General features: G+C 36.7%; 1 protein-coding gene across 10 annotated transcripts in view; it reads right to left on the reverse strand.

The window, feature by feature from the left end:
• CSPP1 (centrosome and spindle pole associated protein 1) overlaps positions 1–24,853 on the reverse strand; it is a 69,120-nt gene that overhangs the window by 14,356 nt on the left and 29,911 nt on the right. For all 10 annotated transcript variants that reach the window (XM_068932568.1, XM_068932572.1, XM_068932571.1 and 7 more), the window contains 14 exons: positions 22,267–22,439; positions 21,300–21,418; positions 20,282–20,360; positions 19,834–19,954; positions 17,922–18,069; positions 14,730–14,882; positions 12,184–12,296; positions 10,946–11,095; positions 9,608–9,763; positions 8,675–8,779; positions 7,525–7,591; positions 5,850–5,970; positions 5,040–5,185; positions 4,051–4,191 (listed from right to left, as the gene is read on the reverse strand). In XM_068932568.1, coding sequence (XP_068788669.1) covers positions 4,051–4,191; positions 5,040–5,185; positions 5,850–5,970; positions 7,525–7,591; positions 8,675–8,779; positions 9,608–9,763; positions 10,946–11,095; positions 12,184–12,296; positions 14,730–14,882; positions 17,922–18,069; positions 19,834–19,954; positions 20,282–20,360; positions 21,300–21,418; positions 22,267–22,439 — 1,792 coding nt within the window. The remainder of the gene's footprint in view (positions 1–4,050; positions 4,192–5,039; positions 5,186–5,849; positions 5,971–7,524; positions 7,592–8,674; positions 8,780–9,607; positions 9,764–10,945; positions 11,096–12,183; positions 12,297–14,729; positions 14,883–17,921; positions 18,070–19,833; positions 19,955–20,281; positions 20,361–21,299; positions 21,419–22,266; positions 22,440–24,853) is intronic.

Here is a 24,853-nt window from a genome sequence, read left to right on the forward strand (position 1 = left end):
AAGTGGATAACCAAAGCCATACCGCATTGTATTTCAAAAGTTAAAAAGCCAAAGACTAATTTCCCCCTTCTTTAACTATGGCCCACCCGAGCTACACATTTCCCGACCCCAGCTTCGTGTCTTGCCATTATTTTCACTGTCTCTCAAGGTCTAGTAATAACACAGAATCAGGAGTCTCACTTATACTCACTTTCATGAAGCTAAACATAACAACAGTTCTGTAAAACTCATGGATGCTCAAAAATGATTTATTCTATACTCCATGCATCCATTTGTTAGGAAATGGTAGAGATAAACAGTTGTGTTTATACCAACATAACGCAAAACTGATGATATACTCCTCTGTGTGCAACAACCCAATAACAAAATGGCCTAGCAAGAAGGGAGCTGTGCCAGAAGGCGTCTCCTGCCCTGTCCCTTAGGGCAGGAGCTGAAGTCACTTCTCCAGGCTTCCATCAGGGTGCAATAACCACAACTGGAGCCTGCAGAAAGCCTCAAGAACGAGTGGGCACTCAGCATGCTGAATAGGCCAAGTTTACAGGTTTCAAAGAGAGGTTTCACCAGTCAGTGGTCATTTCACAGAGGAAAGGACTTTTCTAAGGATAAAAAAAAAAAAAAAAAAAAAAAGCTTCAAATCTAGAGAGCGTTGGAGAACCATCCTGTAAGTTAATCTAACATGACCCTCTGCATACTGGAAATACCAAGAAGTAAAACTGAAGTTACTCATGCTTTATTTAAGTCTTCAAATAAAATATTTAACAATAGATTTTTCATTCTTGTATCTACATCTAAAAAAATTATTTGATGTTTATCTGACCTTTTGTCTAGCAACAAGAACCACAGCACCCTGGCTTCCGCTCTGCTCGGACTGACAAACAGCCCATTGCTGATACCACTACCAACTCCGGTCAAGCAGACCCCCACACTGCAGCACGACAAGCCCCAAACCTGCTCCCATGCCCCTTCCTCCCGTCGCCCAAAATAATAATCTTCTAGTGGAAGTGAGTCACTGTCCATGCCCTCACACACACACAAAAAAAAATACGCTTTGAGGGTGTGCATAGGAATAAAAAATTCAGAACAGATCACAGAAATCATGAGCTCCTTTCTTAACAGAAACAAGAACTACAAGCCTGGAAGGGAAGTGCTCCTGCGTGTTCATACAACTGAGCAGCATAGAAAAACACGATCCTAATTTTCCAAGGATAATATCCCAACTCTCACATCCTGAGAAATTCCCACTGCATTCAGACACTTGGCCACTTGGAACTGGGAAACAAACAAAAACAACAAAAACAAAAAAACCACAGCTATACTTCACTTCTACATTTGAACCAGGAACAACTGGGAAACATGCAAATGGCAGATCTTGAGCTCAGAAGCCTTTAGCTAGCCCTCCCCACAGCTGCTTTTCTTCAAATGACTCTTCTGCGTTATCTGTCCCTTCATATGCTTTAAGTTGACAGCGGAAGAAAAATGCTTCTCTCAGTAAACCAGCTTACCGACACACCAGTGATTTGTCCCCCAGGTACTCCAGGGGGACAAATATTACCCCATTTTACATATGAAACTGAAGCAGAAGTTAAGAAGTACTTTCTTCTTGCTCAGATAAATATTGTCCCTTTGCACAAACTGAGAGTCTCTTATTGACGTAATTCCTTGATTCAGCAACAAGAGCAGCACTCGAGAACAAAAAGACTGCGAAAAACTGCCTTACTTGCAGAGAAAGAGCAAGCACTTAAAATTTTTTTGAACATTTAAAAAATGTCTTTGGCTTACAGTTCTACTAATAATCCAAATATTTCTCTTTTGTGTAACGGAAAAGAAAGAAAAACACGTACCAGAGGGAAGACAGTATATAAAACGTGTAACACAAAGACGACTTACAAACAGTTAAGCAACGTTCTTTCATATGTTGCTCCCGTTCAATATCTTAGTGGGATCTTCGCTAGCAGCGTGGGAGAACAGGTTAGCCCTTGCCACTATAGCCTATAATGTTGCATTTCCCACACAGTACAAAAACAGAGACTGCTTGAATTCATCTTTCTTTCTGCCTCAGATCAGACAACAAAACCACTCATCTACTTTCAGTGAGGAAAAGAAGAAGAGTTTGCCTCCGAGGACAATGAACTGGAAACACAAGCTACACATGGTGCCTAATTAATTCTCTCACTCACTAGCCCAGTGACAGACTATAAAGCTAAACTGCATCATAAGGCAATAGGAGAGACAGCGGAAAGGCTGCCCAAGGATCCTCTATAAGCCGTAGTGGAAAATCATTTTAAAATTCAGCTGCTTGTCTGCCAACTAATTTAAATTGTCCCAGGAAACGCCTTGTTAAGGTTGTAACCACGTAAGCCTGCGTCATCCATTCAGCATTAGCACATGTCTAAAATGACAGCTTGTCCTCAAAATTAATGAAAAAAGGTAAATTGGCTTTTACTAGCTGGTGGGGTTTCCTCTCAGGACAACAGTAAATCAGAGCCTTCTCAGAACGGCCTATTGAAAAATAGTCTAATGGGGGGGAGGAGGGGGACACAGTTCACAGTGGAAGCTAGCGAATTATTTTTCACCATTTCAGTCACTTCCCGAAAGGGCAAGCCTGAAGACAACCTGGCATATTCCATTTAGTCATTAAAGGACAGTGAAGAGCTTGTAACTAAGGCAGAAGATGGTATTTAGTGTACTTTTTGCAACCGCAATGTTACATTAGGTATATACAATATTGCACACGTTCCTGGAACACCAGAATATCCAAGATACAGAAGTCATCTTTAACATTCACAAGGGTACAGAATAAATCATTGCGCAAATAACTGACGTATTCTGTTTCTTGGTAACAGTTTTGTCCTACTCACATGTGAATATATTCACAGGGAGCAGAATCAACCCTCAAAATACAGCCAACAATAAGAAAAGGCATCCAGTTTTTCTAAGACAGTATGGAAATGTTTAACTATTTTCCTTTCAAATGCGTTTATTTTCATTCCAAACTTTCAGCCCTATTGCTAGGGCTAAAAAATAAAAATAAATCTAAAAAACAGTAATCTAAAATAAGGTTTCTCTTCAGAAATTTAGTTGGGTCAGTGTGGAATACAGAGACAAACTGATTCTTTATTGCAAAATTTGTAGCTTACACTCAAAACTGAGTTCTTTTGCAACTATTAAGTTTGGAAATGTTGAAGCAATTTCCATGATAGCTGCTTCTCTCTAAAACATCTCTGAAGAACAATCACACAAGAGCAGAATATCTCAAGCTGTCTGACTGAACATTAACCATTGTTAAGCTTCAGAGCTTAAACAGCATGCAAGAAAGGGCCACTACATTTACTTTTCACTGTTCCTGCCATGCCCAACAAAGAATGTTTTATTATGTTGGGATGATCTCTCTCAGGCAATACAAGCAGTGTTTCATCCCGGAATCTCAAACAAGTGATGCAGGTTACATGCAGGTTCTAAAGCAAAGTCTATTTAAGAACACAGATTTCTGAAACGTTGAAACAGTCAACCCAAGACTATGAAAATCAGAGGACATTAATCCTTTACAAGCCCCTTTAGTAGTCGGAGACATAGGAGAAGACATACTGACAGTAATTTAACTAATTCACAGTTTCAAAAACATCTACTTCCTCAGTAAGAATTGGAAAAAACGCTGCAAGGGTCTTACCTGCTAACACTTTATTATAAATCAGCTAAGGATTGTTTACTGCTATATAGTTTTCCTCAGGAAACAGTAACGGACCTACTTTTCTATTGCATTTTTTTAAAGTAAGTGTGAAGCAGTAGTTAAATTACATCCAGGAAACCAAGAAGAAACAGTCAATCATATTAAAAACAAGAATATAATTCAATTTTTTCTGTCTAACGTTATCAAAAGCGTTAAAACAGAATTTCAGCTTTTGGGCGTTTTACTCTTTTTTTACTGCAGTGCTGACAGGAAGTAAACTTCATGGAAGTAAAACCAGAGCTGGTAATTCTTCTTTTAACTCTTATCAAATGGAAAACCAATAAAAAGATTATTGAAAGTATTTTGGATTTTTCTTTCCTTACCTCCCGTTTCTCTCCTCATTCTCATTCTGTCAAGCTTCTTCTGCTGCTCTCTCAATAGTGCTTGCTGCTGGATCTCTAGCGTCTGATCATCTTTCGGAGGATCAGGATACATGTGCCTCAAGCCTATACGGGTATCAGAATCTGGTGCAAAGATGTGAAATTTAAATTTTGCCTTAAACTGATGTTTCTGAAAAACATTTTTAAAGGACTAGCTACAAACTCATATGAAATATTAAAAATAACGGTGATCATGACCAAGAATCTGACCACCTTAACAATGGTTTTAAGATTTTACTATATAAAAATACATATTTGCTGGTAAAGGAGAAAAACAGAAAGCTACAGAGAACTGTATTTTGTTGGTGGCAGAAAAAAAATTAAATTAACTCCGCTTTCAATCCGCAGTCTGCATGATATCAAACACATAAGACATCCAAGAAACAAGGATGGGCAGCTAGGTCAGCGTTCTGTCTGACAACTCAAGAGCAATGATGCCCAGTCTCCTCTGGACCTCACGAATGTGGCAGGAAAACAGTCCAACTTCAGCAGACCAACTAAGGAACTGTATGTGACCAGTTGTCAAAGTATTTTATGAATCCATAATGAATAGAAGTTTATGATTATTTTGGGAAAGAAAAAAATCACTCTACGTGAAACTAGCATATACCCTCTACAAGCCCACATACTGTGCGCCAAAGAATATCACTAAGAAAATTCCGCAAGGCTGCTCATCACCTGAACGTCAGGTAGATGTAATGACTGGCAACAGCTGTCACCTCATGGCGCAGTATCTAAACATCAATAGTAAAACTGGCCATTTGTAGAAATGGGCACACCAAAAGACATACACACAGAAGGCTGTCCATAGAGTACGTTGTTTACGGGCAGTAGGTGAGAGGAGACTGATTATTTTTGCCTTTATATCCTAGGTAGTGGGGAAGATGGAGGAAGGAAGCAGATGTTTCTCATCAGTAACAAGATCTACTTGCCTTTGTATTTAAGTTCATTAAATTCCCAGATATTCTGTATATTGACGGGATCTGGTGCATCCTTTGATGAGGGTCGCCTTACGGGAGCCTGCAGACGAAGCCTGGCCATCTCGAATATGTCCTTTGGATTCTTCTCTCTCCTCCTGCTTCAAAAGTTTGTAAAGCAAGCAGTATCCAATTAGCAATTGTAACATTCATGAGTTACATGGAAATATTATTTAATATTAACAAAGTTCAAATCTTTTACTTACATACTGTATTTATCATTCTTAAAATAAAGCTATCAGAATTGGAACATGATTTTGAAAATAATGACACGGCATACTGTGCTATAAAAAGGGATGACCTATTTAAATTCAAAAAAATTCAGTTTTAGGCAATGGAGGTAAAACTGATGATCTAGTGAGTCCTTTCCAACTAACTAGTATGAGTAAGTAATACATTTTGGAAGTAAACACAAGATTTTAAACAAAAAGTGTATGATTTTCTAAAAGAAAGAACTTCTATAGCACTATGCTATTCACCAGATACAGCACTTTCCAGACACAAATTACGGCTTAGGAAAAAAGGTAATGAGATAAAATCCTGCCTTAGACCACTGTCCAAGCCAGGGTATCACAAATTCAGGTGTTACCAGTACTACACTAAATTTAGCAAGATTGTTGAAGAAACTTGCATATCAGAAAAATAAAAAGATATTTTATAATTAAGTTCTATTCTTATTTCACTTGTGTATTGCTAGTGACCTAATACTACTATTTGAGGTACTAGGCAAAATCTAACATTCGGAAATGAAGATGAAAGCCTCACCGTGCAATTGGTATGTCATCATCACTGGCCACATTTAGCAACTGTTCCTGTAGTCGCCTCTCTTCGCTACGAAGCTGTTTCCTCATCTCTGATAATTCATTTATCACATTCATTCTTTCCTCTGGAATTTAACATCAATAATTTAAAAATATAAGTGTCAGGGACACTATCTATTCTTTCTACCTTCTAAGTGTAAGGTGAAAAAAAAAGATGATAAATTGTTAACTAGGACAACGATTATATAAACACAGAAGTCCCAGTGTCTCATATACTAGAAATTAGGGCAGAACTTGTATTTTGAGATACCATGAGGACCAGATCCCAAAACAGCAGAAAGCACTCAAACTTAAACAGAAATATTTTGCTGTATTTAAAAAAATGGAAAAGTTTTGTAAGATCAGCAACTGGGAGCTGCCAATACTAATTTCCTGAGATTAGCATGTCTACACACGCCCTCATGGCGTCCCAGGGGCAGAAGACAGGAAACTAGGTGGTATCAGCAAGCACACAACCTCATTTCCATTACCTGAGTCTCACTGGAGGGTTTGAAAGAGGAATGTTAGCACAGTTTCTTTTTCCTAAGCATTCAGGAGTTCCAGCTTCAACAAAGAACCACAATTTCCTACACATATTTTTAGTATGAGCTTGCGTCGGCTTTTTAGACCTACCGTGGGTCTAGCTAACCTGCTTTTTTGTGGTCAGGACAGCATTCTTCTACAAGTCAACACAGTTTTCTAAATTTGCTTTCCTAATAACATGCTTAATAATTTGATATTCTAAAAACTACCTTTTCGGTTAGTTCTAAGCCCAGAACTTAGCAGACAAGCAAGTTTTGATTAGCTTAAATACTCAAATACAAGCATTGATTCATGTTTCTTTATCCTGTCATGACAACTGGTCTACATCAAGCACCACCAAGAGCTGTTTTAAGAACCACTTTTTTTCCACTCAGTGGTAAGCTTAGGAGTAATGGACCCAAGTATTGACTGCTAAGAGTTAACAAGTGAAAATAAAATTAGAGCTACTAAAATCTGTAGGACATAACTGTATGTTATGTTCCAGGTAATTTATGGTATCTTTTATATCTGCAAAGTCTTGAGGAAGAAAAATAACTGCTTTCTATCCACACATTGCCAGTATAACTGACACTTAAGGAGCAAAGATCACCCTCCTGGCAAGCCTGAATTCTAAAACCACCACTAAAAGCAATGATGAAGAAGCGGAGGATTAGGCAGATTAATAAAGGAAGCAGAATTTAAAAGTTTGGAATGAAACGCACTACACACTGTTAGTCTGATTTACTACTCCGCCCATGCAACACACTAACACGCGGCACATTTTGCAGTGTTCTGATCACAGCAGTTAAAAACTGTCCTGACTGAAAGATTCTAGCCCTTTCCTTGGGGAATATTCCACTAGCAAAGAGTTTTTACAAAAAATAATTTCCTGATAAAGTCACATAAATGTATTTTTACTTTGTATTAATACTTCTGGTTACAATCACACATACCTTACTAATGCACCGATAATATTAACTAACAGAGAGAGAGTACCTACACAAAAATGCGTGTTTTATGAGACAATTCCTTTGAAAGCAAGAATGAGAAGCGAGATTTGTAAATGAGAACAATTTCATTGTAATGAAAAGTGAAATTGCAAAGAAGAGAACACCTACCAAATGCCCGCAACTGATTTCTTCTAGCAGGGACCGGTGGAGAAGGAGCCCTCGGTTGTGGAGGATCCTAGTGATTGTAATTAATATAAAATATTTTATCTCAGAGTAAGCAACTATATAAGACATATTTCCTTACTTCTTCTCCAATTTATGGTAACTATCACCAGTCCTGGAATAAAGAATAGTAACCTGACCAGCTGTCAGCTCCTACGTTTTTTTAAATCTGATCTTTTCTCGCATAAAAAAAATAACTGTGATAATAGACATTAGACACTATTCGGAGATCTGGAAACGACTATATCTGAAGGGCAACAAAAACATACAAATAAGCTGACCTTCCAGAACATTCTTAGCAATTAGGAAAAACAATAGGTTTAAATAAGATTTAAAGTCTTATTTAAAACGTTTTCTGAAATTGTAATATAAAGCATTTTGCTGAGTTATCACTTTGATGGCAAATTAATTTTTAAAATTTTTTCATAGGGAAAGTCAGTTAAAAGAAACTTTATCGATAAAGAGTCAACAGTGCAGATTGCGATTCAAACATCATAAACAATTTACTACTCTTCAAAGGACAAAAAAAAAGAACAAAACTGTACTATGGAAGATTAAATCAAATGAAAGAACTGAGTGATCTCAGGATCACTATTATAACTCAAAGCCTTTGGGATGCAAAGGACAAAGATGAAATATATCAAGACTTACCTTTTTGTACTTTGAAGAATAGAAATATAAACCAACATGTCTATGGCTAAGCATCAACATTACTCTCAATGTTTAAGTTAAGTTCTTTTCTGAGTGAACACAACGAATTGCCGGGTTAGAAATAAGCTTTCTTGTCCTAGTCTTAGCATCTTTGTACTCTTGGTAAACTGGACACAGAGTATCTATATTCAAAAATAAGGTGTTTATCACTGCAGAAAACATGCGTGCAGAATAATTTCAAAACAAGACAAAAAAAAGTGTTCAGTATTTTGGACAAAATTAAACATTTTAACTTCTGACATGGAAGACTGGCTGATATAAAGACTATCTCCAGTTATTCAATGATACTCCACTGATAACTGGCAAACAGGAAAAACCTGGTAGCATTTCATACACTTCACCTTAACTAAACCAGTAAATGTTGGCTATAAATTAAAAATCATACTTGCGCATAATAAGATACACGGCTCTCAGCAGAGGAAATTCTCTCTTCTTTTCTTATTGATTTGTTCTGAAGAGCCGGAATGACAGGAGACGGTTGCCTTGAGAACTGCAAACAGGAAAGTAAGACTGCAACTATATTCCCATAGTTTCTAAATAAAATATTATTTTAGAAAGGAAGAAGCTTGTTAACATTGTTCAGGAGACAGAAAAATAGCTTTGCTTAACCTTCAATGGAAATATATTTTTATTTATCTTGCTTTCACCTCAATAGAATTATTGCATGGGTTATGTCATGATTTTTTTTTCCCCCTACATGGAGTAATTTTAATATTTTTCCTGTGATGTAGTTTTTAAATTTATGATTAAGTTACAAATCCTCTTTTCCTCCAGCTTCTTCCATTGCATTTGTCTACCTTAGAGAAATGTTGTACAGAAATATAAAAGAGAGCCAGTCCCATTTACTTAGATTGTGTACATCAGCATTCTGTGATAGACTTCTTACATCTTCCAGGTTAAAGGAAAATACTTAATTTACAAAGAACAACTCTGTTAAAGATAAACAGACCTCTAAATAATACTATTTTATTTGTGTTTAGATCTCATTATGGCCATGGTACTTCAGAGCAGACATAAAAGTCAACTATAGAACGCAGTTTACTCAAACTTATCCTATGTTTGCTAAGGTTTTTTTTGTTTGTTGGTTGGTTTTTTTTAATGCAAACTTGATCAGCAACAGAAATTTCCACTGTAATAAGTTTAATTTTTCAATTAGCAGCCTGTGCATGAATGCATGCTAGGTATACTGTAGCTAGAGCAACTAAGAGGGGAACAATACTGAAGGCAGGTCTCAAAAAATCTGCACCTTCTTTAAAATTCAGCTATTTTTAAAAGTTAAGAAGAAATTTTTATATCTTAGGAAGTCATTGAAGCATACCATCTTCTTTTCCTCTTCCATCTTTGCAATTTTTTCTCTCTCATAATATTGTCTAAGTAGTTCATCTTGCTTTTCTTCTTCTTCTTTTTTTCTTTTTTCTGCCTCCTTTCGCCTCTCTTCAGCTAATCGAATTATTTCTTCATTTTTTAATCTTTGCTGTAACGAAAATACTATTAGTGCATGAAAAAAGACTCAACTTTTTAAAAGCTTACCTTTTTTTTGTCTGAGAAGCTGAAAATACTCAAAGTGATTAGTATGAAATGAAAAGCGTATTTCATTAGACTGACTTCAAGCATTCAAATTAAAAACTATGCCATGCAAACATCAAACATCTGCAATCCTGTCTCCGCTACCATCAGCTAAAACTAAACTGGAGGAATGACTTCCGAAAGTTCGGATTCAAATAAAACATGCTGCAAACATGCACTATCCTATCACAAGCCCACAGAGAAAATTAGCTTCCAGTCACAGCTTTACTCCTGTGTCTGTGAAAAGCAATGATATGAGTTGTTTCCCACACTAAACTAGCCCAGCTCTGTTATCCAGATAAAGATAAAACTCATCCAACTAAAATGCTCATACAAAGGAATAGGAGAGAATAAAAGCTAAGCGTTCTGTTTCAGAAATTCTTAAGTCCTACATCTTCTTTCATAATCATGCAGGGGAGTGAAAGATTTTTCCAGCTCCGATGGCCTTATGCCCTTGTCCTACAGTTATTTATGAGATTCTGAATTATGAAAACTCATTCAAATTTCTAAACAGGATAAATATACCTTTTTTGTTTGAATTAAATCACAGCTTCTACCTCCATGAAAGACATCCATTGCATTTGCTTGACATTCTTCCAAAACAAGTAGTATCATTATCTCAAAGATGCATCTTGGCCAACTCAAAAAAAAATGCTCTCCGAAATCTTTCTATATTGCTACGTTCAGAACACACATAATTCCAGAAAGGGCTAGATTTAAGAAACTGGGCGAGGCGAACGTCCACCACCATCCCTTTTGTTTTTAATTTCACTGATTTGGCAAAGTTGTTTAGTGACCTCACAATCAATTTCCTTTAACTGAAGAGCATCAGTGCTGATCATACAACCACACTATTTTTCTTAAAAGAACTAAAACTATTTCAACTTGAAAGTATACCACTAAGATGGAAGAGAACGTGCTAATTAGTAGTGACAACTTTCTAGCTCTCCTCTGGCTCATACAGACTTTTTTTTTTTTTTTAATGAAGAGAAACGCAGAGTACACTTCTCAGTTTACTTTCCTCTTCTAGAGGACACAAATCTTACAAACGGCTTAGGATTAAAAAAGTCAAAACATCAAAATACCATACCTCCTCCTCTTTCTTTCTTTTCTTTTCCTGTTCATCTTCATATTCTTTTTGAATTCTCATCCTCTGTTCAGCTAGTCGTTTTTCTTCTTTCTCTTCTTCGATTCTAAGTTTTTCCCGCTCTGCTTCTTCCCTAAGTCTCTTTTCTTCAATCTAGAAAACATAGCAAAGAAGTATTCAACTGTCGATAGCCAGCAATAAGTTGATAAACATTATTTACCATTGTGATCTTCTGTGGATTCTTGTACTGCCTACTTGTGAAATCAAAGATAGTATAGAGCAACTGAAAAAAGAATTCTACGGAAAATGTTACATTTCAGCTTCAAACTTCCTCTAAAATGAGCTAATCTTTTAATACTTCTGTTTGGCTACTACTGACTGAACAGCATGCCAGTGAGAATACTTATAAAAAATTACTGATTATAAATACTACTAATAAAACTTGAATCTCCTTTTCCTAACGCTCACTCTCTTCCAGATGTGCTGGAATAACACTTTTCTTTGGGAAATAAATAGGAGAAGGGAAATCAAAGCAAAAAAGATATTGCAATTTTCATTTTCCTTTCTACAACATTTTTAGAGACAGTATTGACTTACTGAAGTCAAAGTTCTGTGCATTCTTTACCTTTTTTGGCAGCACTGTACATGGAAGAAGCTTCTAAGATCATCTTTTCTTTTTAAGAGATCCACATTAAACTATTGTGTAACGTTCATACTCTAAATTCTCTAGATTTCCTTGATATTTAATTCTTGTGGCAGAAGATTATAGTCACAGTATTATACACAGACAGAAACTGGTAGAAGAAACTGGCAGAACAACCACCAAGTTTTATATGCATATCATTAAGCAATTATTCTCTCACTGCTTTAATGAAGATGCATTTGTATCCTATTGACCTGTAGAGGGCAAATATTATTGTTTCTTCACATACTTATGTACGCAAACTTGTACTGTATATACAGTCCGAGAGCTCAAACTGTATTTAGAGAGCTATTTTTAGAAGAAAAAAAGACAGAATCTAGGTCAATGAAGCCAACTACTAATAGTAATGCTTTTACAGGCAGTCCTTATCTAAGCTAAAATCCGAGACGCTCAACAGTAAACAGCTCTCGGCACATTATCCTGTGTACAGAGTTAGCTGCGAGTGGATAAAGTATCTAGTAAGCAGGTTCTGATTATTTACTTTGATTTTAAATCCTATTTTGGGGGCAGGGGGGGAACAACTGGCATGAGCATTCACCTGTAGACGAAGAAAATTCTTGTATGACTCCTGCCGCTTAAGATGTTGTGGAGACGGCGGCTCACCAAACACGTTACCTCGAGCAAAAGGAGAAGTCTGTGCAAATGTAAAACCTAAGCGGGCGGGGGGGAAAAAACAGTTTCCAGATGAAAATCTGAAAATCTGACATAGCAAGCCAAAGTGAAGAAACAGGAATTTGAGGCACTTCTTTCACAAGGCAGCTTATGATATCCATTACTCAAGACTATAATTGAAAACAATAGCTATGGTTAAAGTTTTAGCTTGTCTGCCTAGAGTACTACCATGTGTTAACAGCTCAATTAACAATGTTTGAGCTAATTGTCTTTTTACAAAATAATATCTACAAAGGATTTCAGGATATCATGAAATAGGTCATTTAATCTACTGATCAATCTACAGGTGGTCTAAAAGAACGTAAAATCTACAAATTTTACCTTTAAGATATTAGAATAGTTCAGTTTTTACATTTCATAACTTTATTTATTGCATTTACTCATACTTAGCACACGCAGTTCTTTTCTTTAGGTTTATTTAACCTTTAAAAACAGAATATTTATCTTTTTTGCACCCTTATCGAATAAATGCTGAGGTAAAACAGCAACGGATGCTACAAAAAAGAAAACAAAAAACGGGAGACAAAATTCAAAGGACTTCAGAAAATTCAATTTTGCCAGCATAAGGTGCATCCTATACTATGAAGTTTGAAGTGTCAGATCTCTTTCAGCTCAGCTACCTTCTCCACTCTACTGGAAGCAACATCATTACAGAGAGTTTGCCAAGTTACTCTCAGCCCCGCGTCAGGAATTTGTCATAACCGCACAGTCCCACAAGCTCTAGAAAGGAAGAATAACTCGGATACCATTCAGAGAAGCTTTTGCGGAACAAGATGTCTACAGGAAACAGAGGAAAAAGGAAGCGAGTATGGAAGAAGGCAGGAAAGCTGTGCTATCTTTTCACCTGACATAGCATGTTTCTCAATTACATTAGGTTTACACATCCTTGAGGTAGTATTCTTTGGAGGAAGAGTCATGGCTCTTTTCCCACACATTTGTTAACAATTTGAAAGGAACATAGCTATAGCTGTTCTCATGTTCCCCCCTTGCTTCCTCACATACGGCAGCTTAAGACTCAATTCAGAAGTAAGCAGAAATAACATCCCCACTTAATTTCCCAAGGGAAACCACATGCTTACTGCTACAACCTAGCCTTAAGAGTATGTGCCGTCTAAGCTTAAATAACCAAGAAGTGCACTTTGATATTCTTCTTCTTTATATGGAATCACAGTTCAAATGCTTTCAAAATATAACTAAATTTACATGTGCCTCTTTCAGGATGTATTTATTTCACCTGAAAGTGAAAGTCAGAAAGTCAGAATTAAGTTTATATACCATTTACAAAGCACGGACACCAGACAGACAAGTTACTATGGAATACATCCAGGCCTTTACGTGTATCAGCTACTCTCCTGCAAATTCCTCTTTAAGGGGAGGGGGAAAAAGTAAAAATCACAACCTGCACCAGGCCACTTAACTGCCTGACTATTCAATTGGGAGGTTCAAGACTGAAGTTCACATTTGTGGTCTGAACCAATCTCTGTACCTCTTGACCTCAAAACGAGTGCTCCAACCAGGAGTTTCTTTGCTATGCTGCATTACTGCTTTACCAGTTTTGCTTGTCTCACTTCTTACTAAATGGCTAAATTTACAGTGTAGTAGGGAGAAAGTGGGGGTGGTGTGACAAGAGGAATAAAAAAGACTGATCCTACAGCAGCAGTCAGAACACTGATCTGCAATTTTGTGAAGTCCAGGTCTACGCTCCAATTACCACCTAATTCTTTACACAGAAGTGCAGCAGTTCTGCCAGGAGAAAGAGAGGCAGCGTTTCAACTGACGTCAGGAGACCACCACAGAGCCTGACCCTTGCCCAGCCCAGACTGGGGACGTGCCTGCAGTACCACAGCTCTCTCATTTGGGTATTTCACATACATATGAAGAAGGAAAGATGCCTTTGTTTTTAAATAGAAAAAAAAAAAACAATAAAACCTGAAAACTTGGAGGCAGTGTACAGGGCTGCACATGTACCTAATTTATTTGTAATTATTTTTGAATTTGTTAACCTCAATACTGTACCAATTTCATCTTAACTTATAACATCACCCATCTGCAGACTTTCTTCCTCCTTTTATTCCATCTTCTCTCCTCTTATACAGTTATATTTCACTGTTTCATTTCAAAGTAAAACATTAATGCAAGAAGATTTGATTAGTTAACACTGAATCTAGAAAGCTGATGTACTGATCCTGACTGGTACTAAAACAATTATCATTACTCAACAGACAGATAAGAAAATACGCTTTCACAGTGCACAAAATGACGGCAATGAAGAACTTCAGGAAAGAAGCACAATACTGACTTACACAAGTAAAGGGCACTAGCACTATCAGAGGACTACAGGAAAGAAGTAAAGACACAAGAGAGTTTTGATCCTATACATAATTAGAGCTATAATATAGTATTCTTAAAAACCTGCTATTTTATTTGTAGATGCTTCTGTGTTCTCAGGTCTTGGGGAGGCCAAACTTAGGTCAACAGATACAATAGCCCTTTTATCTTCATATAGTCTCGCCTCTGGATTATGATACGCATCTTCATTCTGCTTGTGCATCATATTCAAGTCAGCTAAAGGAAAGGGGAAATAACTGTTTACAATATTTTATTCTCACAAAAGGCATGTTCACCATAGATTCTCAAAGTACAGGGATGCTGCAGCAGACTCCATTTTTTCCGGGCACACCAGCTATGGGAACAAAAGATTTAAGCAAAACCAATAACATGTAAGCTATAGGTGAAATGTTAGTAATCAACAATTCACTGATTAAAATAAAACTGCTGATATATTTACTCTTTTTTTGGTCATGTTTCTTTTATCAAGAATGATCCTTCACAGCAAAAACAATCCCTAGAAAATGCTATGAAAAGAAAGGAAAAAGAGCTCAAAGACTAAAAAGACTGACAAGCCTGTGTTGACATATATGCATTTAGAAACTATTCCTCCTTTTACTTCTTTGAAGTTGTAAAACATTTCAGTTTAGCATTGCATCTTAAATACTGAATTTCTGTTCCATTTCATTTCTATAAATGGTGATGACTGCAATAACACATTAATGGGTTTTCTGGTTTTCATGTCTTCAGTAATAATCCAGGTGTGGATTTCCGTATGTAAGCAAAACAACGTCATTTAAAATTTTCACCAAAATTTGCATTGTACATATTAGTCACCATAAAAATCCTGATCAAAGTTATCAGTGTCAGCTAACCTTGAAACGTTCATCACACTATACCTAAAAAGGCCCCTGGAAAAAAACAAACTACAGAGGTTTCAGATATTCTTTTTAATCGGTGTTTCTGATAATTATGAACTACTGTAGTTATTCAAACACACACATTCCTACAACCTTGAATTATATTCTTCTCTGTAAAGAAGCCATCGCATATACCAGAGTCCCCACAGTGACAGATGTTCTTCAATAGGATAAAAAGACAAATTGCACTGCATAACATACAGAGATGGCAGAGACAGCATGTTACATGCTTATTAACATTTGACCTACAGCTTACCCATCAAGTTGTTAAACTACGGTGGGAAACACAACTTTAAATATGTAATAGAGGAAAGCAGGCTAAGATATTTCTTTCTCTTCGTTCCTCATTTATGGACAGACATAGGCTTCTCAGGAGGAATACACAGAGCACAAACCAATTTAAGTTACCCACATCTTCCTCTGACCCATCCACCCACACTATACCGATGGCTTGGGGAAAGAAGTGTAACCAGCTCACACACTTAAATCAAGTCCTTAAAGTTAGGCGACATGAACACCTTTATACCCTCTGGGAACCTAAAGGCAAAATTCTAAACTTCTTATCTGGCCACATAATTTAAAAAAAAAAAAAAAAATCCCTTAATCTTTTTTTTCCTTAAAGTACTTCATGAATTCAGCAACAGGCCATTCAGATGTCATTAGTACTCCAAAACTTAGTATTTACGTATACAAGCTATGATCAGTTCAGTGTTCTATACTTTGAAAATTCTCATATTTTATCACCAAAGCACATATTTGAAATTAAAAGCCTAACTATAATACAACATTCGGATAATATTAAATTCAATTGGCTTCACATTACAAATTAATAGCTAAAGTTATAAATTTTCCTTCACTTGAAAATTTATCACTTTTAATTTTTTTGGACTATAGCTCTTAATGTTTCTACTAGTGTACCTCAGCTTGCCACCAAATTACATAACTAATTAAGGAACCCGACTGGCACCATAGCCACAGATGTGTATGAGAAATGCTTTACCTCAAGGATCCCGTTTCACTTCCATTATTCTGCACATTAATTGGAAGCATTCACATTCACTGGGGTGGGAGGAGGAACAGAAAGTTCCAAGTTCATTTGGCTTACCGTTTTCACGTGCTCTAAAAACAAATATCCTCTTGGATAACACAGAATCATGAAGGGGGACAAACATACAACACTGGAATTAGATTCACCTGATGAAAAGTGCTGCCTTGCTTTAAAATCCACGCATAGGAAGCCCACTTTCAGCCTCATGTATCGCTTTAGCTCTCAGACAAAACCACCAGTTGCAGAGCCAGTACAGCTCCTTTCATGACAAGATGCTAATAGCAAGAATGAAGAGAGCTAGCAGAGGCCAGTAAGAGATGATTACTGGCCTAACGTTATGCAATATAAACCCTCAAGTTAGGGGGTCAAACTGAAATGAAGCAACCACCTTTAAGGGGATTTCTGAAACAGTTTTGTAGACTATGTGGGATAGAGAGTGTATACGGTTCAACAAAAGAGAACCTTTGGCACTAGAGTGAATTTAATGTTAACATTTTTATTTTGAGACAACTAATCTAATTGTGCTCCTGAGTACTGTCTTATTTTACAAAAAGATATTGCTGCAGGGTCTACTATAGCAATAGAAACTGGATCTCTTCCAGTAAGTAGAGATTTGCCTAATGTAGGGACCAAGTTCATGACCCAGAACCAGGAATTTGAATTTTAATCCTACATCTACCACTGATTTTTTTGCAGGGTTTCATAAATCACTTGCCTGGATTACAGCTGTCTCCCAGTTCATTACCCCCTCTTGTATAAAAACAGCACTTGGAAAAACAAAAAGCCTCAGAAATCATTACTGCTGACTGACTGCTATTTATAGGGCCATCTATCAGCAGTGTTACTTGAGGAAATTTAAATATTCCATTCAGCTTTATGTATTTATCCAAACACGTTCCCATTTTCCAGGTCACAAATAAGTCAAGACACGATTTTTCAAAAAAAATATTATTCCTGTAAAATGTTTAAATGAAATCCTCACAACAGACGTCTAGAACATTTGGAAGGAAAGCTCTCAGAATTGCCTGCAGTATCTCTTCTCCCTTTACTACTGCTTCTTGTCTTCACTGATAGCTGACATATCTTAAGCTTTGGTTCAGACTGTACCATGCAAATGATTCCACTAAAATCAGTGTAATTTCTCACTTAAACATTCCTACAGCGCCTCTCCTTGAAACAAGTACTTCTATTTGTCAATTAAGTGCTACCAGTGTTACAATACAGGGAATAATATGTCTAAATAGCGCTTTATAAGAGTAAGAAAATAATCACTCTTAAAAAGGCAACCCATAATTTTGGCAAACATACTTATCAGATTTCCTTTTGCATCTCTGAGAGGAGCGCCACCACCACCTTTTCCCCAGGGATTGTAATTCTTCATTTCAGCTTCTAACTTGGCTTCATAGCGTTCTTTTTCCTCTCTCTCTTGCCTGCGTCGTTCCTCTCTCTCTCTGATCTAAAAGCAAACAAAAAGTCAGTAACAGAAACATACAGATACACACTATAAGACTTCCAAGTTCCAGAAACATTCACATTGGACACATGCAGTAGATCGAAAAGTCCCACATCCTTGGAATTTGAGATACAGAAATTTATACTGCCTGAAAGTTAAACAAGCAAAATTTCACAGTATGCCAGTACTTGTTTCTCTCAATCTGTGATGTTTTCCTTTACCAAACCTTACATTAGGGGTGACTAGAGATAAAGACTCATCAATAAACGTGCAAATAGAATGCTTTATAATTCTATAACCATTTCTGCAGTAATATATGATGATATTCGCAAATAATGCACACCTGTTATTCGCAAATAATGCACACCTGTTTCCACGGTTTGTTCTTATTTCTCTTCAAAATCAGCTTAAAATTATGTAATTAAGTTTCCTAATAAATCCAGGCAGCCTTTATAAATGGAACACCTGTCAGGAAAAGTCCAACTTCTGTCCAATGCTTTTAAAACAGTCTAGTATTTTTGTAGCTAAAATATGTTAATGTAGATTTTTAAGTGCGTTCCTTCTGTGTATCAGATAATAAAGCCTTCTCTTTATCAGATGTCAGATGATTTTACACAGATGTGATGAGCCAACACAAAGACCCGTTTAGCCCTGTAGAATATTGCAAAAAATAGTCAGTCAGGTTTGTCTATAGGAAAAAAAAAGCGGGGGGGGGAGGGGGAGAAGCAGCAAGCAGAATATATTGTCAGCTCTCAGTCATAAGCAGCATAATGATTTTGAAAGACTACATCACAAGCTGTGCCAGATTTATTAGACGTTTATGTCCATTTGTGGAATCTTTCACACAACAAGACAGAACTTATTTACCAAGACTATAGGGACAAAAAAGCCTTCAGCAAAGCATAAGAACAAGTATCAAACACTTCCTAAATGTTTATTTTCTTTTTAATTTGGACTTGACCGACAGGCTCTCCTTTACCCCTGTGCACAGTCATAGCTAGAATTAAAACACTGTTATCGTAATTATTTACCTCCACTGAACAACTACATAAAGAAGAGCGAGACAGGTAAACGTTAGTGCCAACGTGCTGGGCTCTAGCAAGGTCTCTCTGAAATACTCTGCACAATCTTGGCCAAACACGTTCTAAAAATATAAATCCCAACAGCTGCAGCAGCAAAACGTCACTAACTTGAAGAGGTGACTAGAAAGCCTACTGGATGACAGGTGGCTATAGAAGCTGGTTTAGCCTACCAAAAAGAAAGCTGAATAGAGATAAGGCTGCCACCTACAAACATAGAGCTAAACATTACGGAGGCCTTTGAACTAGTGTCCAAATGATCACGAAGAAACAACTGAAATTAGAGTCTTCCTAATTATTAGAGCAATCATGCTCTAAAGCAATCTTTCAATGAGGATAGCAGAGCAAAACACGTCATTGCTTTTAAGATACAGCTCCCTCTTATGTTTATGAAAGGAATTATATCAAATTTGTTGTCTGGAACCAATGTAACTGTTTGCTGTCAGTCCTAACCTTCTATCTGTCTCTGACAAAGAGTGAAGAGCTTACCGTCCACCTAAAGGGCCAAAGTGGGCTTGAGGAGGGTCAGATGAATGGGAGGGAGGAAGGGATGAAGGGAAGGACAGTTGTTAAGAAAAGTTTTTACCTGCAAGTTAAGTATAAATACGCCTGAAAGAGTACTACAGTCACAACCACTATATATTCAAAAGAAAAAGAAGAAAACGGCAGCAGCTTTATCACTCAGTACCTGCTGTTGCAGTTCTTGCTGGTAAGATAACGTCGCCTCTTTGGAAGGCTTTGCTTTTTCTTCAGAAAATAGTCCTATGCTTCTTTGTCTATCTGCTGTATTCCTCTGTTCCGTGTTACTTCTGAAACAAAAGAACACACATATAAAAGCAAAACATCATAGGATCTAAAGGGGGGAAAAAATCCCTGTCTGAAATCTATAAGAACTGCTGTTGCTTTTCCACAGCCTGGCAGTTTATAATCTCAAACATTTTCATAAATCCATATAAAACAGTGGAGTTCACTGAACTATAGCTTAGGCAAGAATTCTTGATTAGAAGTTTGGAGAGCTATCTTTAACACACTTCACTTCAAAGGCATATCCCTTGTTAGAAAAATACTCCCAACATGAAAAGCACATTAAAAAAAAAATACAGATAATACTTAAAATGAATACAGATAATACTTACACAGATTGCTCTGCTGGAGCTTGGCTTAAAGGAACATCCAGATTAGGTGTGGGTTGCATTCCCATCATAGCTGTGCCATCTACGCAGTAAAAACAGCTATTTTAAATTTGGGACCCTCAAAAATAAACATTTGCCTATTACTTAAAAGAACACAGCTCACTGCTCAAACTCTGACTGCAGGATCCTGAAAAGGACTCTAGACTTCTACAATGTAAATGTAGCTAAGCTTAATGCCCCCTATCGCAAGAAACAACACCAAGGTACAACTCCATTTCTTACTTTAAAATTCAATTAGGTCTTTAAAATAATAAATTTAATTAAATTCTTTAAACATTTACATGCATCTTCATTAAGACACTCTACAATGAGCTAACATAAGAAATAACTAACTAAAGGTACCATTGGAAACGTCATGCTTTCCAAAAGCCTCCTCTTTTGTGAGGAGAGCCACACTGTCCAGTTTGTTTATTTCAACTTTGCTATGAAGGCATCACAACAGCTCGTTTTACCTTACAATATTCATTTTTCTCTTAGAAAAGCAAAAACACACCCAAAAACCTTAACACACACAAATCATAGTTGTTTCACTTGTTAAAACCTCCTGAAGCAGCCACAGGGTAGATAAAGTTTTTAAAATAATAAGTTAGATTACTTTATACATTTTCTTTAAAAATATTTAAAATTATATCTGAAATTGTATCATAGCCTAAACATATACAAAACTATGAAATAATTTAAGTAATTTTAGAAGTGTTTTTATTACTGAAATTGTAAAGAAAATGTTCTCAGAGGAGTAATGGTTAAGTACTTGAGATCAGAGTCATTGCTTCTTTTCCAGTTGCAGAAAAAAAACTTAATTCAGAAACAACACTGGGGGAAAAATTCACTTTTCTTTCTTTCATTCAGTATACAAGTATTGGGTATAAGTAGTTGTTACTAGTTCTAAACTATTCATAATTTAAACTGGATTAAAAACAATTTTATGAATCACACTACCCACCTAAAATCATCAACTTACAATATGCGAGATTGGGATCCAGAGGATTCCTAGCCCCATAAAAGTAATACGCATCATCATAAGGCGTTCTGTAGTTGTCTGTCAAAGCTGGTGGTGGAGGCGGTGGCATAGCTGCAAGCCTTAAAGGAAAAAGGAATATGGTTTTTGTTTTACTGTTTCAACTGAAGAGAAACATCAACACAAGCAAAAAGAAAAAAAATTACTATGAGAAAAAAAAAATCTAGATGTAGCTCAATCCAACATCTTTCATTAGTGTCCTACAGGAACAAGATATAGTAAGCCACAGTAAGTTAACTTTCCCTTAGAAAGTACATGATCCTACGCTAATCCAGAAATCTTGAAGAGCATAAAGCAATAACACCTCCTTCGCCTGGTTCAGTTAACAATAACCATAGGTCACATCTGAAACAGCAAATAAAAACATGCCAAGTATTCGTCTCTGGTCAAAGGACAAGTAGCATAGCACAGCTTGTATCCACATGGCTAAAGCTCTTCCAAAACAGTGCAGTTTTACCCACAACGCCTAGTGGAAACTGTCATTGCCTAGACTAAACTCCTGAACTTAGCCCAGGTAGTGTCTGGGAGAGCACTAATTGTTACAGGCCAAAATCACGCCATGCCAGGTAATTAAGTATCACAGGCATAGCACAGTTGTTATTCCTATAGTACAACTTGGTTATTTTACACAAACATCCACTAAAAGAGAACCATATCTGTGGATAATCCAGCCTCTCAAGATTTTCCAAAATATAATGAGCTGCAAAAAAAAAAAAAAGGAATAAAAAGTTATTTCAGGGCACTAGATAATGTTTTGACAATTTATCAAATGTCACTTTAAAAATATTTATTTCTATCCTGAGCAAGTTTCTGGGAGGATGCACGGCACCACTGAACTCTACCTTTCCATATAGTAATAGTGTGCTTAACACTGAGCTTAATAGGCAAAATTAACACGATGGTGAAGCACCTGGGAGCTGCTATTTCACCAAGGGTGCTAGATAGCCCTCTTGGAAAGTCTTCATTCATCGGTGAGACAGACGGGATGGGCACAGGAGTCTGGAAAGCAACCCTAGGCCTTTCTGGTGGTGCTTTCTCTTCAGAAGCTCTTGCCGTCAAGCCAAACTGCTTCAATCTATTTGGCTGAAGGAAATTTAAAAAAAAAAAAAAAAAAAAAAAAAGTGCAGTTACCTTGTTATTTCTATGAAGTATTCTGAACCTCCATTTAGTTTGTGTTAAACACTTCACTGCCTCCCAACTGGCTGTTCAAATTTCCAGTAGCTGTAATATTTTTCCCCAAATTTAAAAATCTAGCATATTTATCACAGATTTCCAAAAAATAACCTCTGAGGCAAGTTTCAGCAAATATATTATGCCAGTTTTTAATCCTCCCCAAAAATATGTATTTTCATCGATGGCCCGTAGTACAGGTATCTAAAGCTGCCAGTTTTCTACAGTAACAGTATTCTCACATTTTATGTAGGAAAAGTTTCTGAAATAAAAACCTTCACTAAAACTAAAATAGCTCATAATCAGTAAAAATAAGCAAACATACACTGAGACTTTTTCCAGTAAACATTTCCTTATGATACAGTTACTGTACTTGTTAGGTTCCTTTGATTTTATTAGATTTTTCATCCATGAAAATTACAGATTTTTCTTTTTAATGAAAGTATCAAATGTTTATTGATAACTGGCAGCCTCAGAAGAAGGTCAAAGGCAACATGCAAGTAATGCAAAGGCATGCAAGTCAGGATAGCTCCGAAATTGAATAACTACGTTCAGAAAGCCCTTATACCAGCTGCTAGGCATAAATATTTTCCTATTCATTCAAACGAATCAATATAATAAAGAACAAAAAAACATACATTTTAAAAATAAAAATGGATTTTCTTTCCAAATTTACTGATCTTAACATGATAGCGCTTCAACTAACATGCATTCAGAGACAGTAATACCAGCACCAGCAAAATATTAGATATCTAACAGCAAACTGTGTACCCTACATTATGAAATTATTTCAGCAAAATGTTAAATGTTTACCTCCTCATCACTTAGCTGCAAGACAGTATATACAAGGAAGTTAGTACTCACCAACTACAAACTACAGAACTAAGATAAAAATTTTCAAAACCTACTAGACATGTACGTTTATAACGTATAACTTCAAGTTTATAAGTGTGAATACAGAATTTGCTAAGAGAAAGGAGCTGTAACAATTTGAAATTGTAAAGTAGTCTGTGCGGTTTTTTTTTTGTTTGTATTTTCAATTCCAGTAACCTGAGCAGAAGAACATCTAAAACAGTCTTTCTTACTGACAAGCTTAATGTGAACAGATCCCAAAGTGCTCCAGATTTTAGCTCTACAGCTAGTTTAACTTTAAGAAGCGCCTATGGTACAGTTGATTTCTCCTGGAGATTGCTTTTTTAAATAAGCAGTATAGATGAAGAGTCTGCTTTTATAGACTCTTAATCAGAGATTACTATTTAATCAGCCTGTAATTAATCACAAAATCTTTCTAATTAGAATCTCTCCCTGAGAACCAATTTAAATTTAACAGTGACTGCTGCTAAATGGATGTAGCAATTCTACTTAATTGAAGGCCTTCAGTTAAACATTTTAAAGTGTTATACGTGTCCTAGACTTGCTCTCGTTATAATTTTGTTCATATAACAAGCAATATTCAGTCTCTCTCTCTAAGATGTATACAGTACATGGAGTGCTTCACCACAGCATACTTCTGGCTCTTCAGGTTTGATTAGACAGGATTGGTAACACTGAACCTAGAGCCCGCTGTGGCCAGAAGAGTGAGGCATCTTTGCTTAGTTTCTCATCTTTCCTGCCCTGCTCCCAGATGTACGTTCCAGCCCTCTCCCCTTGACCACCTGAATCTGCAATTAGCCAATTCACCTCTCTAAGCCAGCTAAAGGCTTAGAGCAAGAGAGATCCGGCTCACTGCGAGCTCACTGAGCTGATTCAGTTCACTAAAGGGATCAAATAAACACACCATAGACAAAAGTAGAGAGGGCAGGAACGTGTAACTAAACCAGCTGTAAGCGATCTTCCTCCCCATTCAGGAGCAAGAATTTTGGTCCAGCTCAGCTATTTATCTATATGCATCCTGTTTCCTGCCTTAGATGTTGACTGCCCTGTTGACAGTACGTTATAGCAATTCTTATTTTCTAGAAAACAAAGATGAATGAACTCCTTTCACATCTGCTGAACTCTCCAGAAATGGCACAAGTGTCTTTCTGTCAGCCTCCCAAAACACAGCAATATTTATCATTTAAACCGGTAATCAAGTTTGCTTGAGAAAGCGCTCTCTCCTACATTTCCAACAGCAAATCTCTACTGGAAGCATTGGCTTTGGGCATTTATCAAACACATGCATGCATATCGTACTAGTTATGTGACAATCAGTCTGCTACTAGTGTCACCAGTACCGAATCTACTCCTCCTAGATATGTGATAATCACACTTGGTACTAATTAGAATAACCATCTTACTGAGGAAGTGCTGACAGTAGTAACTGCATTCACTCTTGTAAGTAATACAGC

Source organism: Struthio camelus, chromosome 2 (assembly GCF_040807025.1).
Source record: "Struthio camelus isolate bStrCam1 chromosome 2, bStrCam1.hap1, whole genome shotgun sequence".
NCBI classification, from domain to species: domain Eukaryota; kingdom Metazoa; phylum Chordata; class Aves; order Struthioniformes; family Struthionidae; genus Struthio; species Struthio camelus.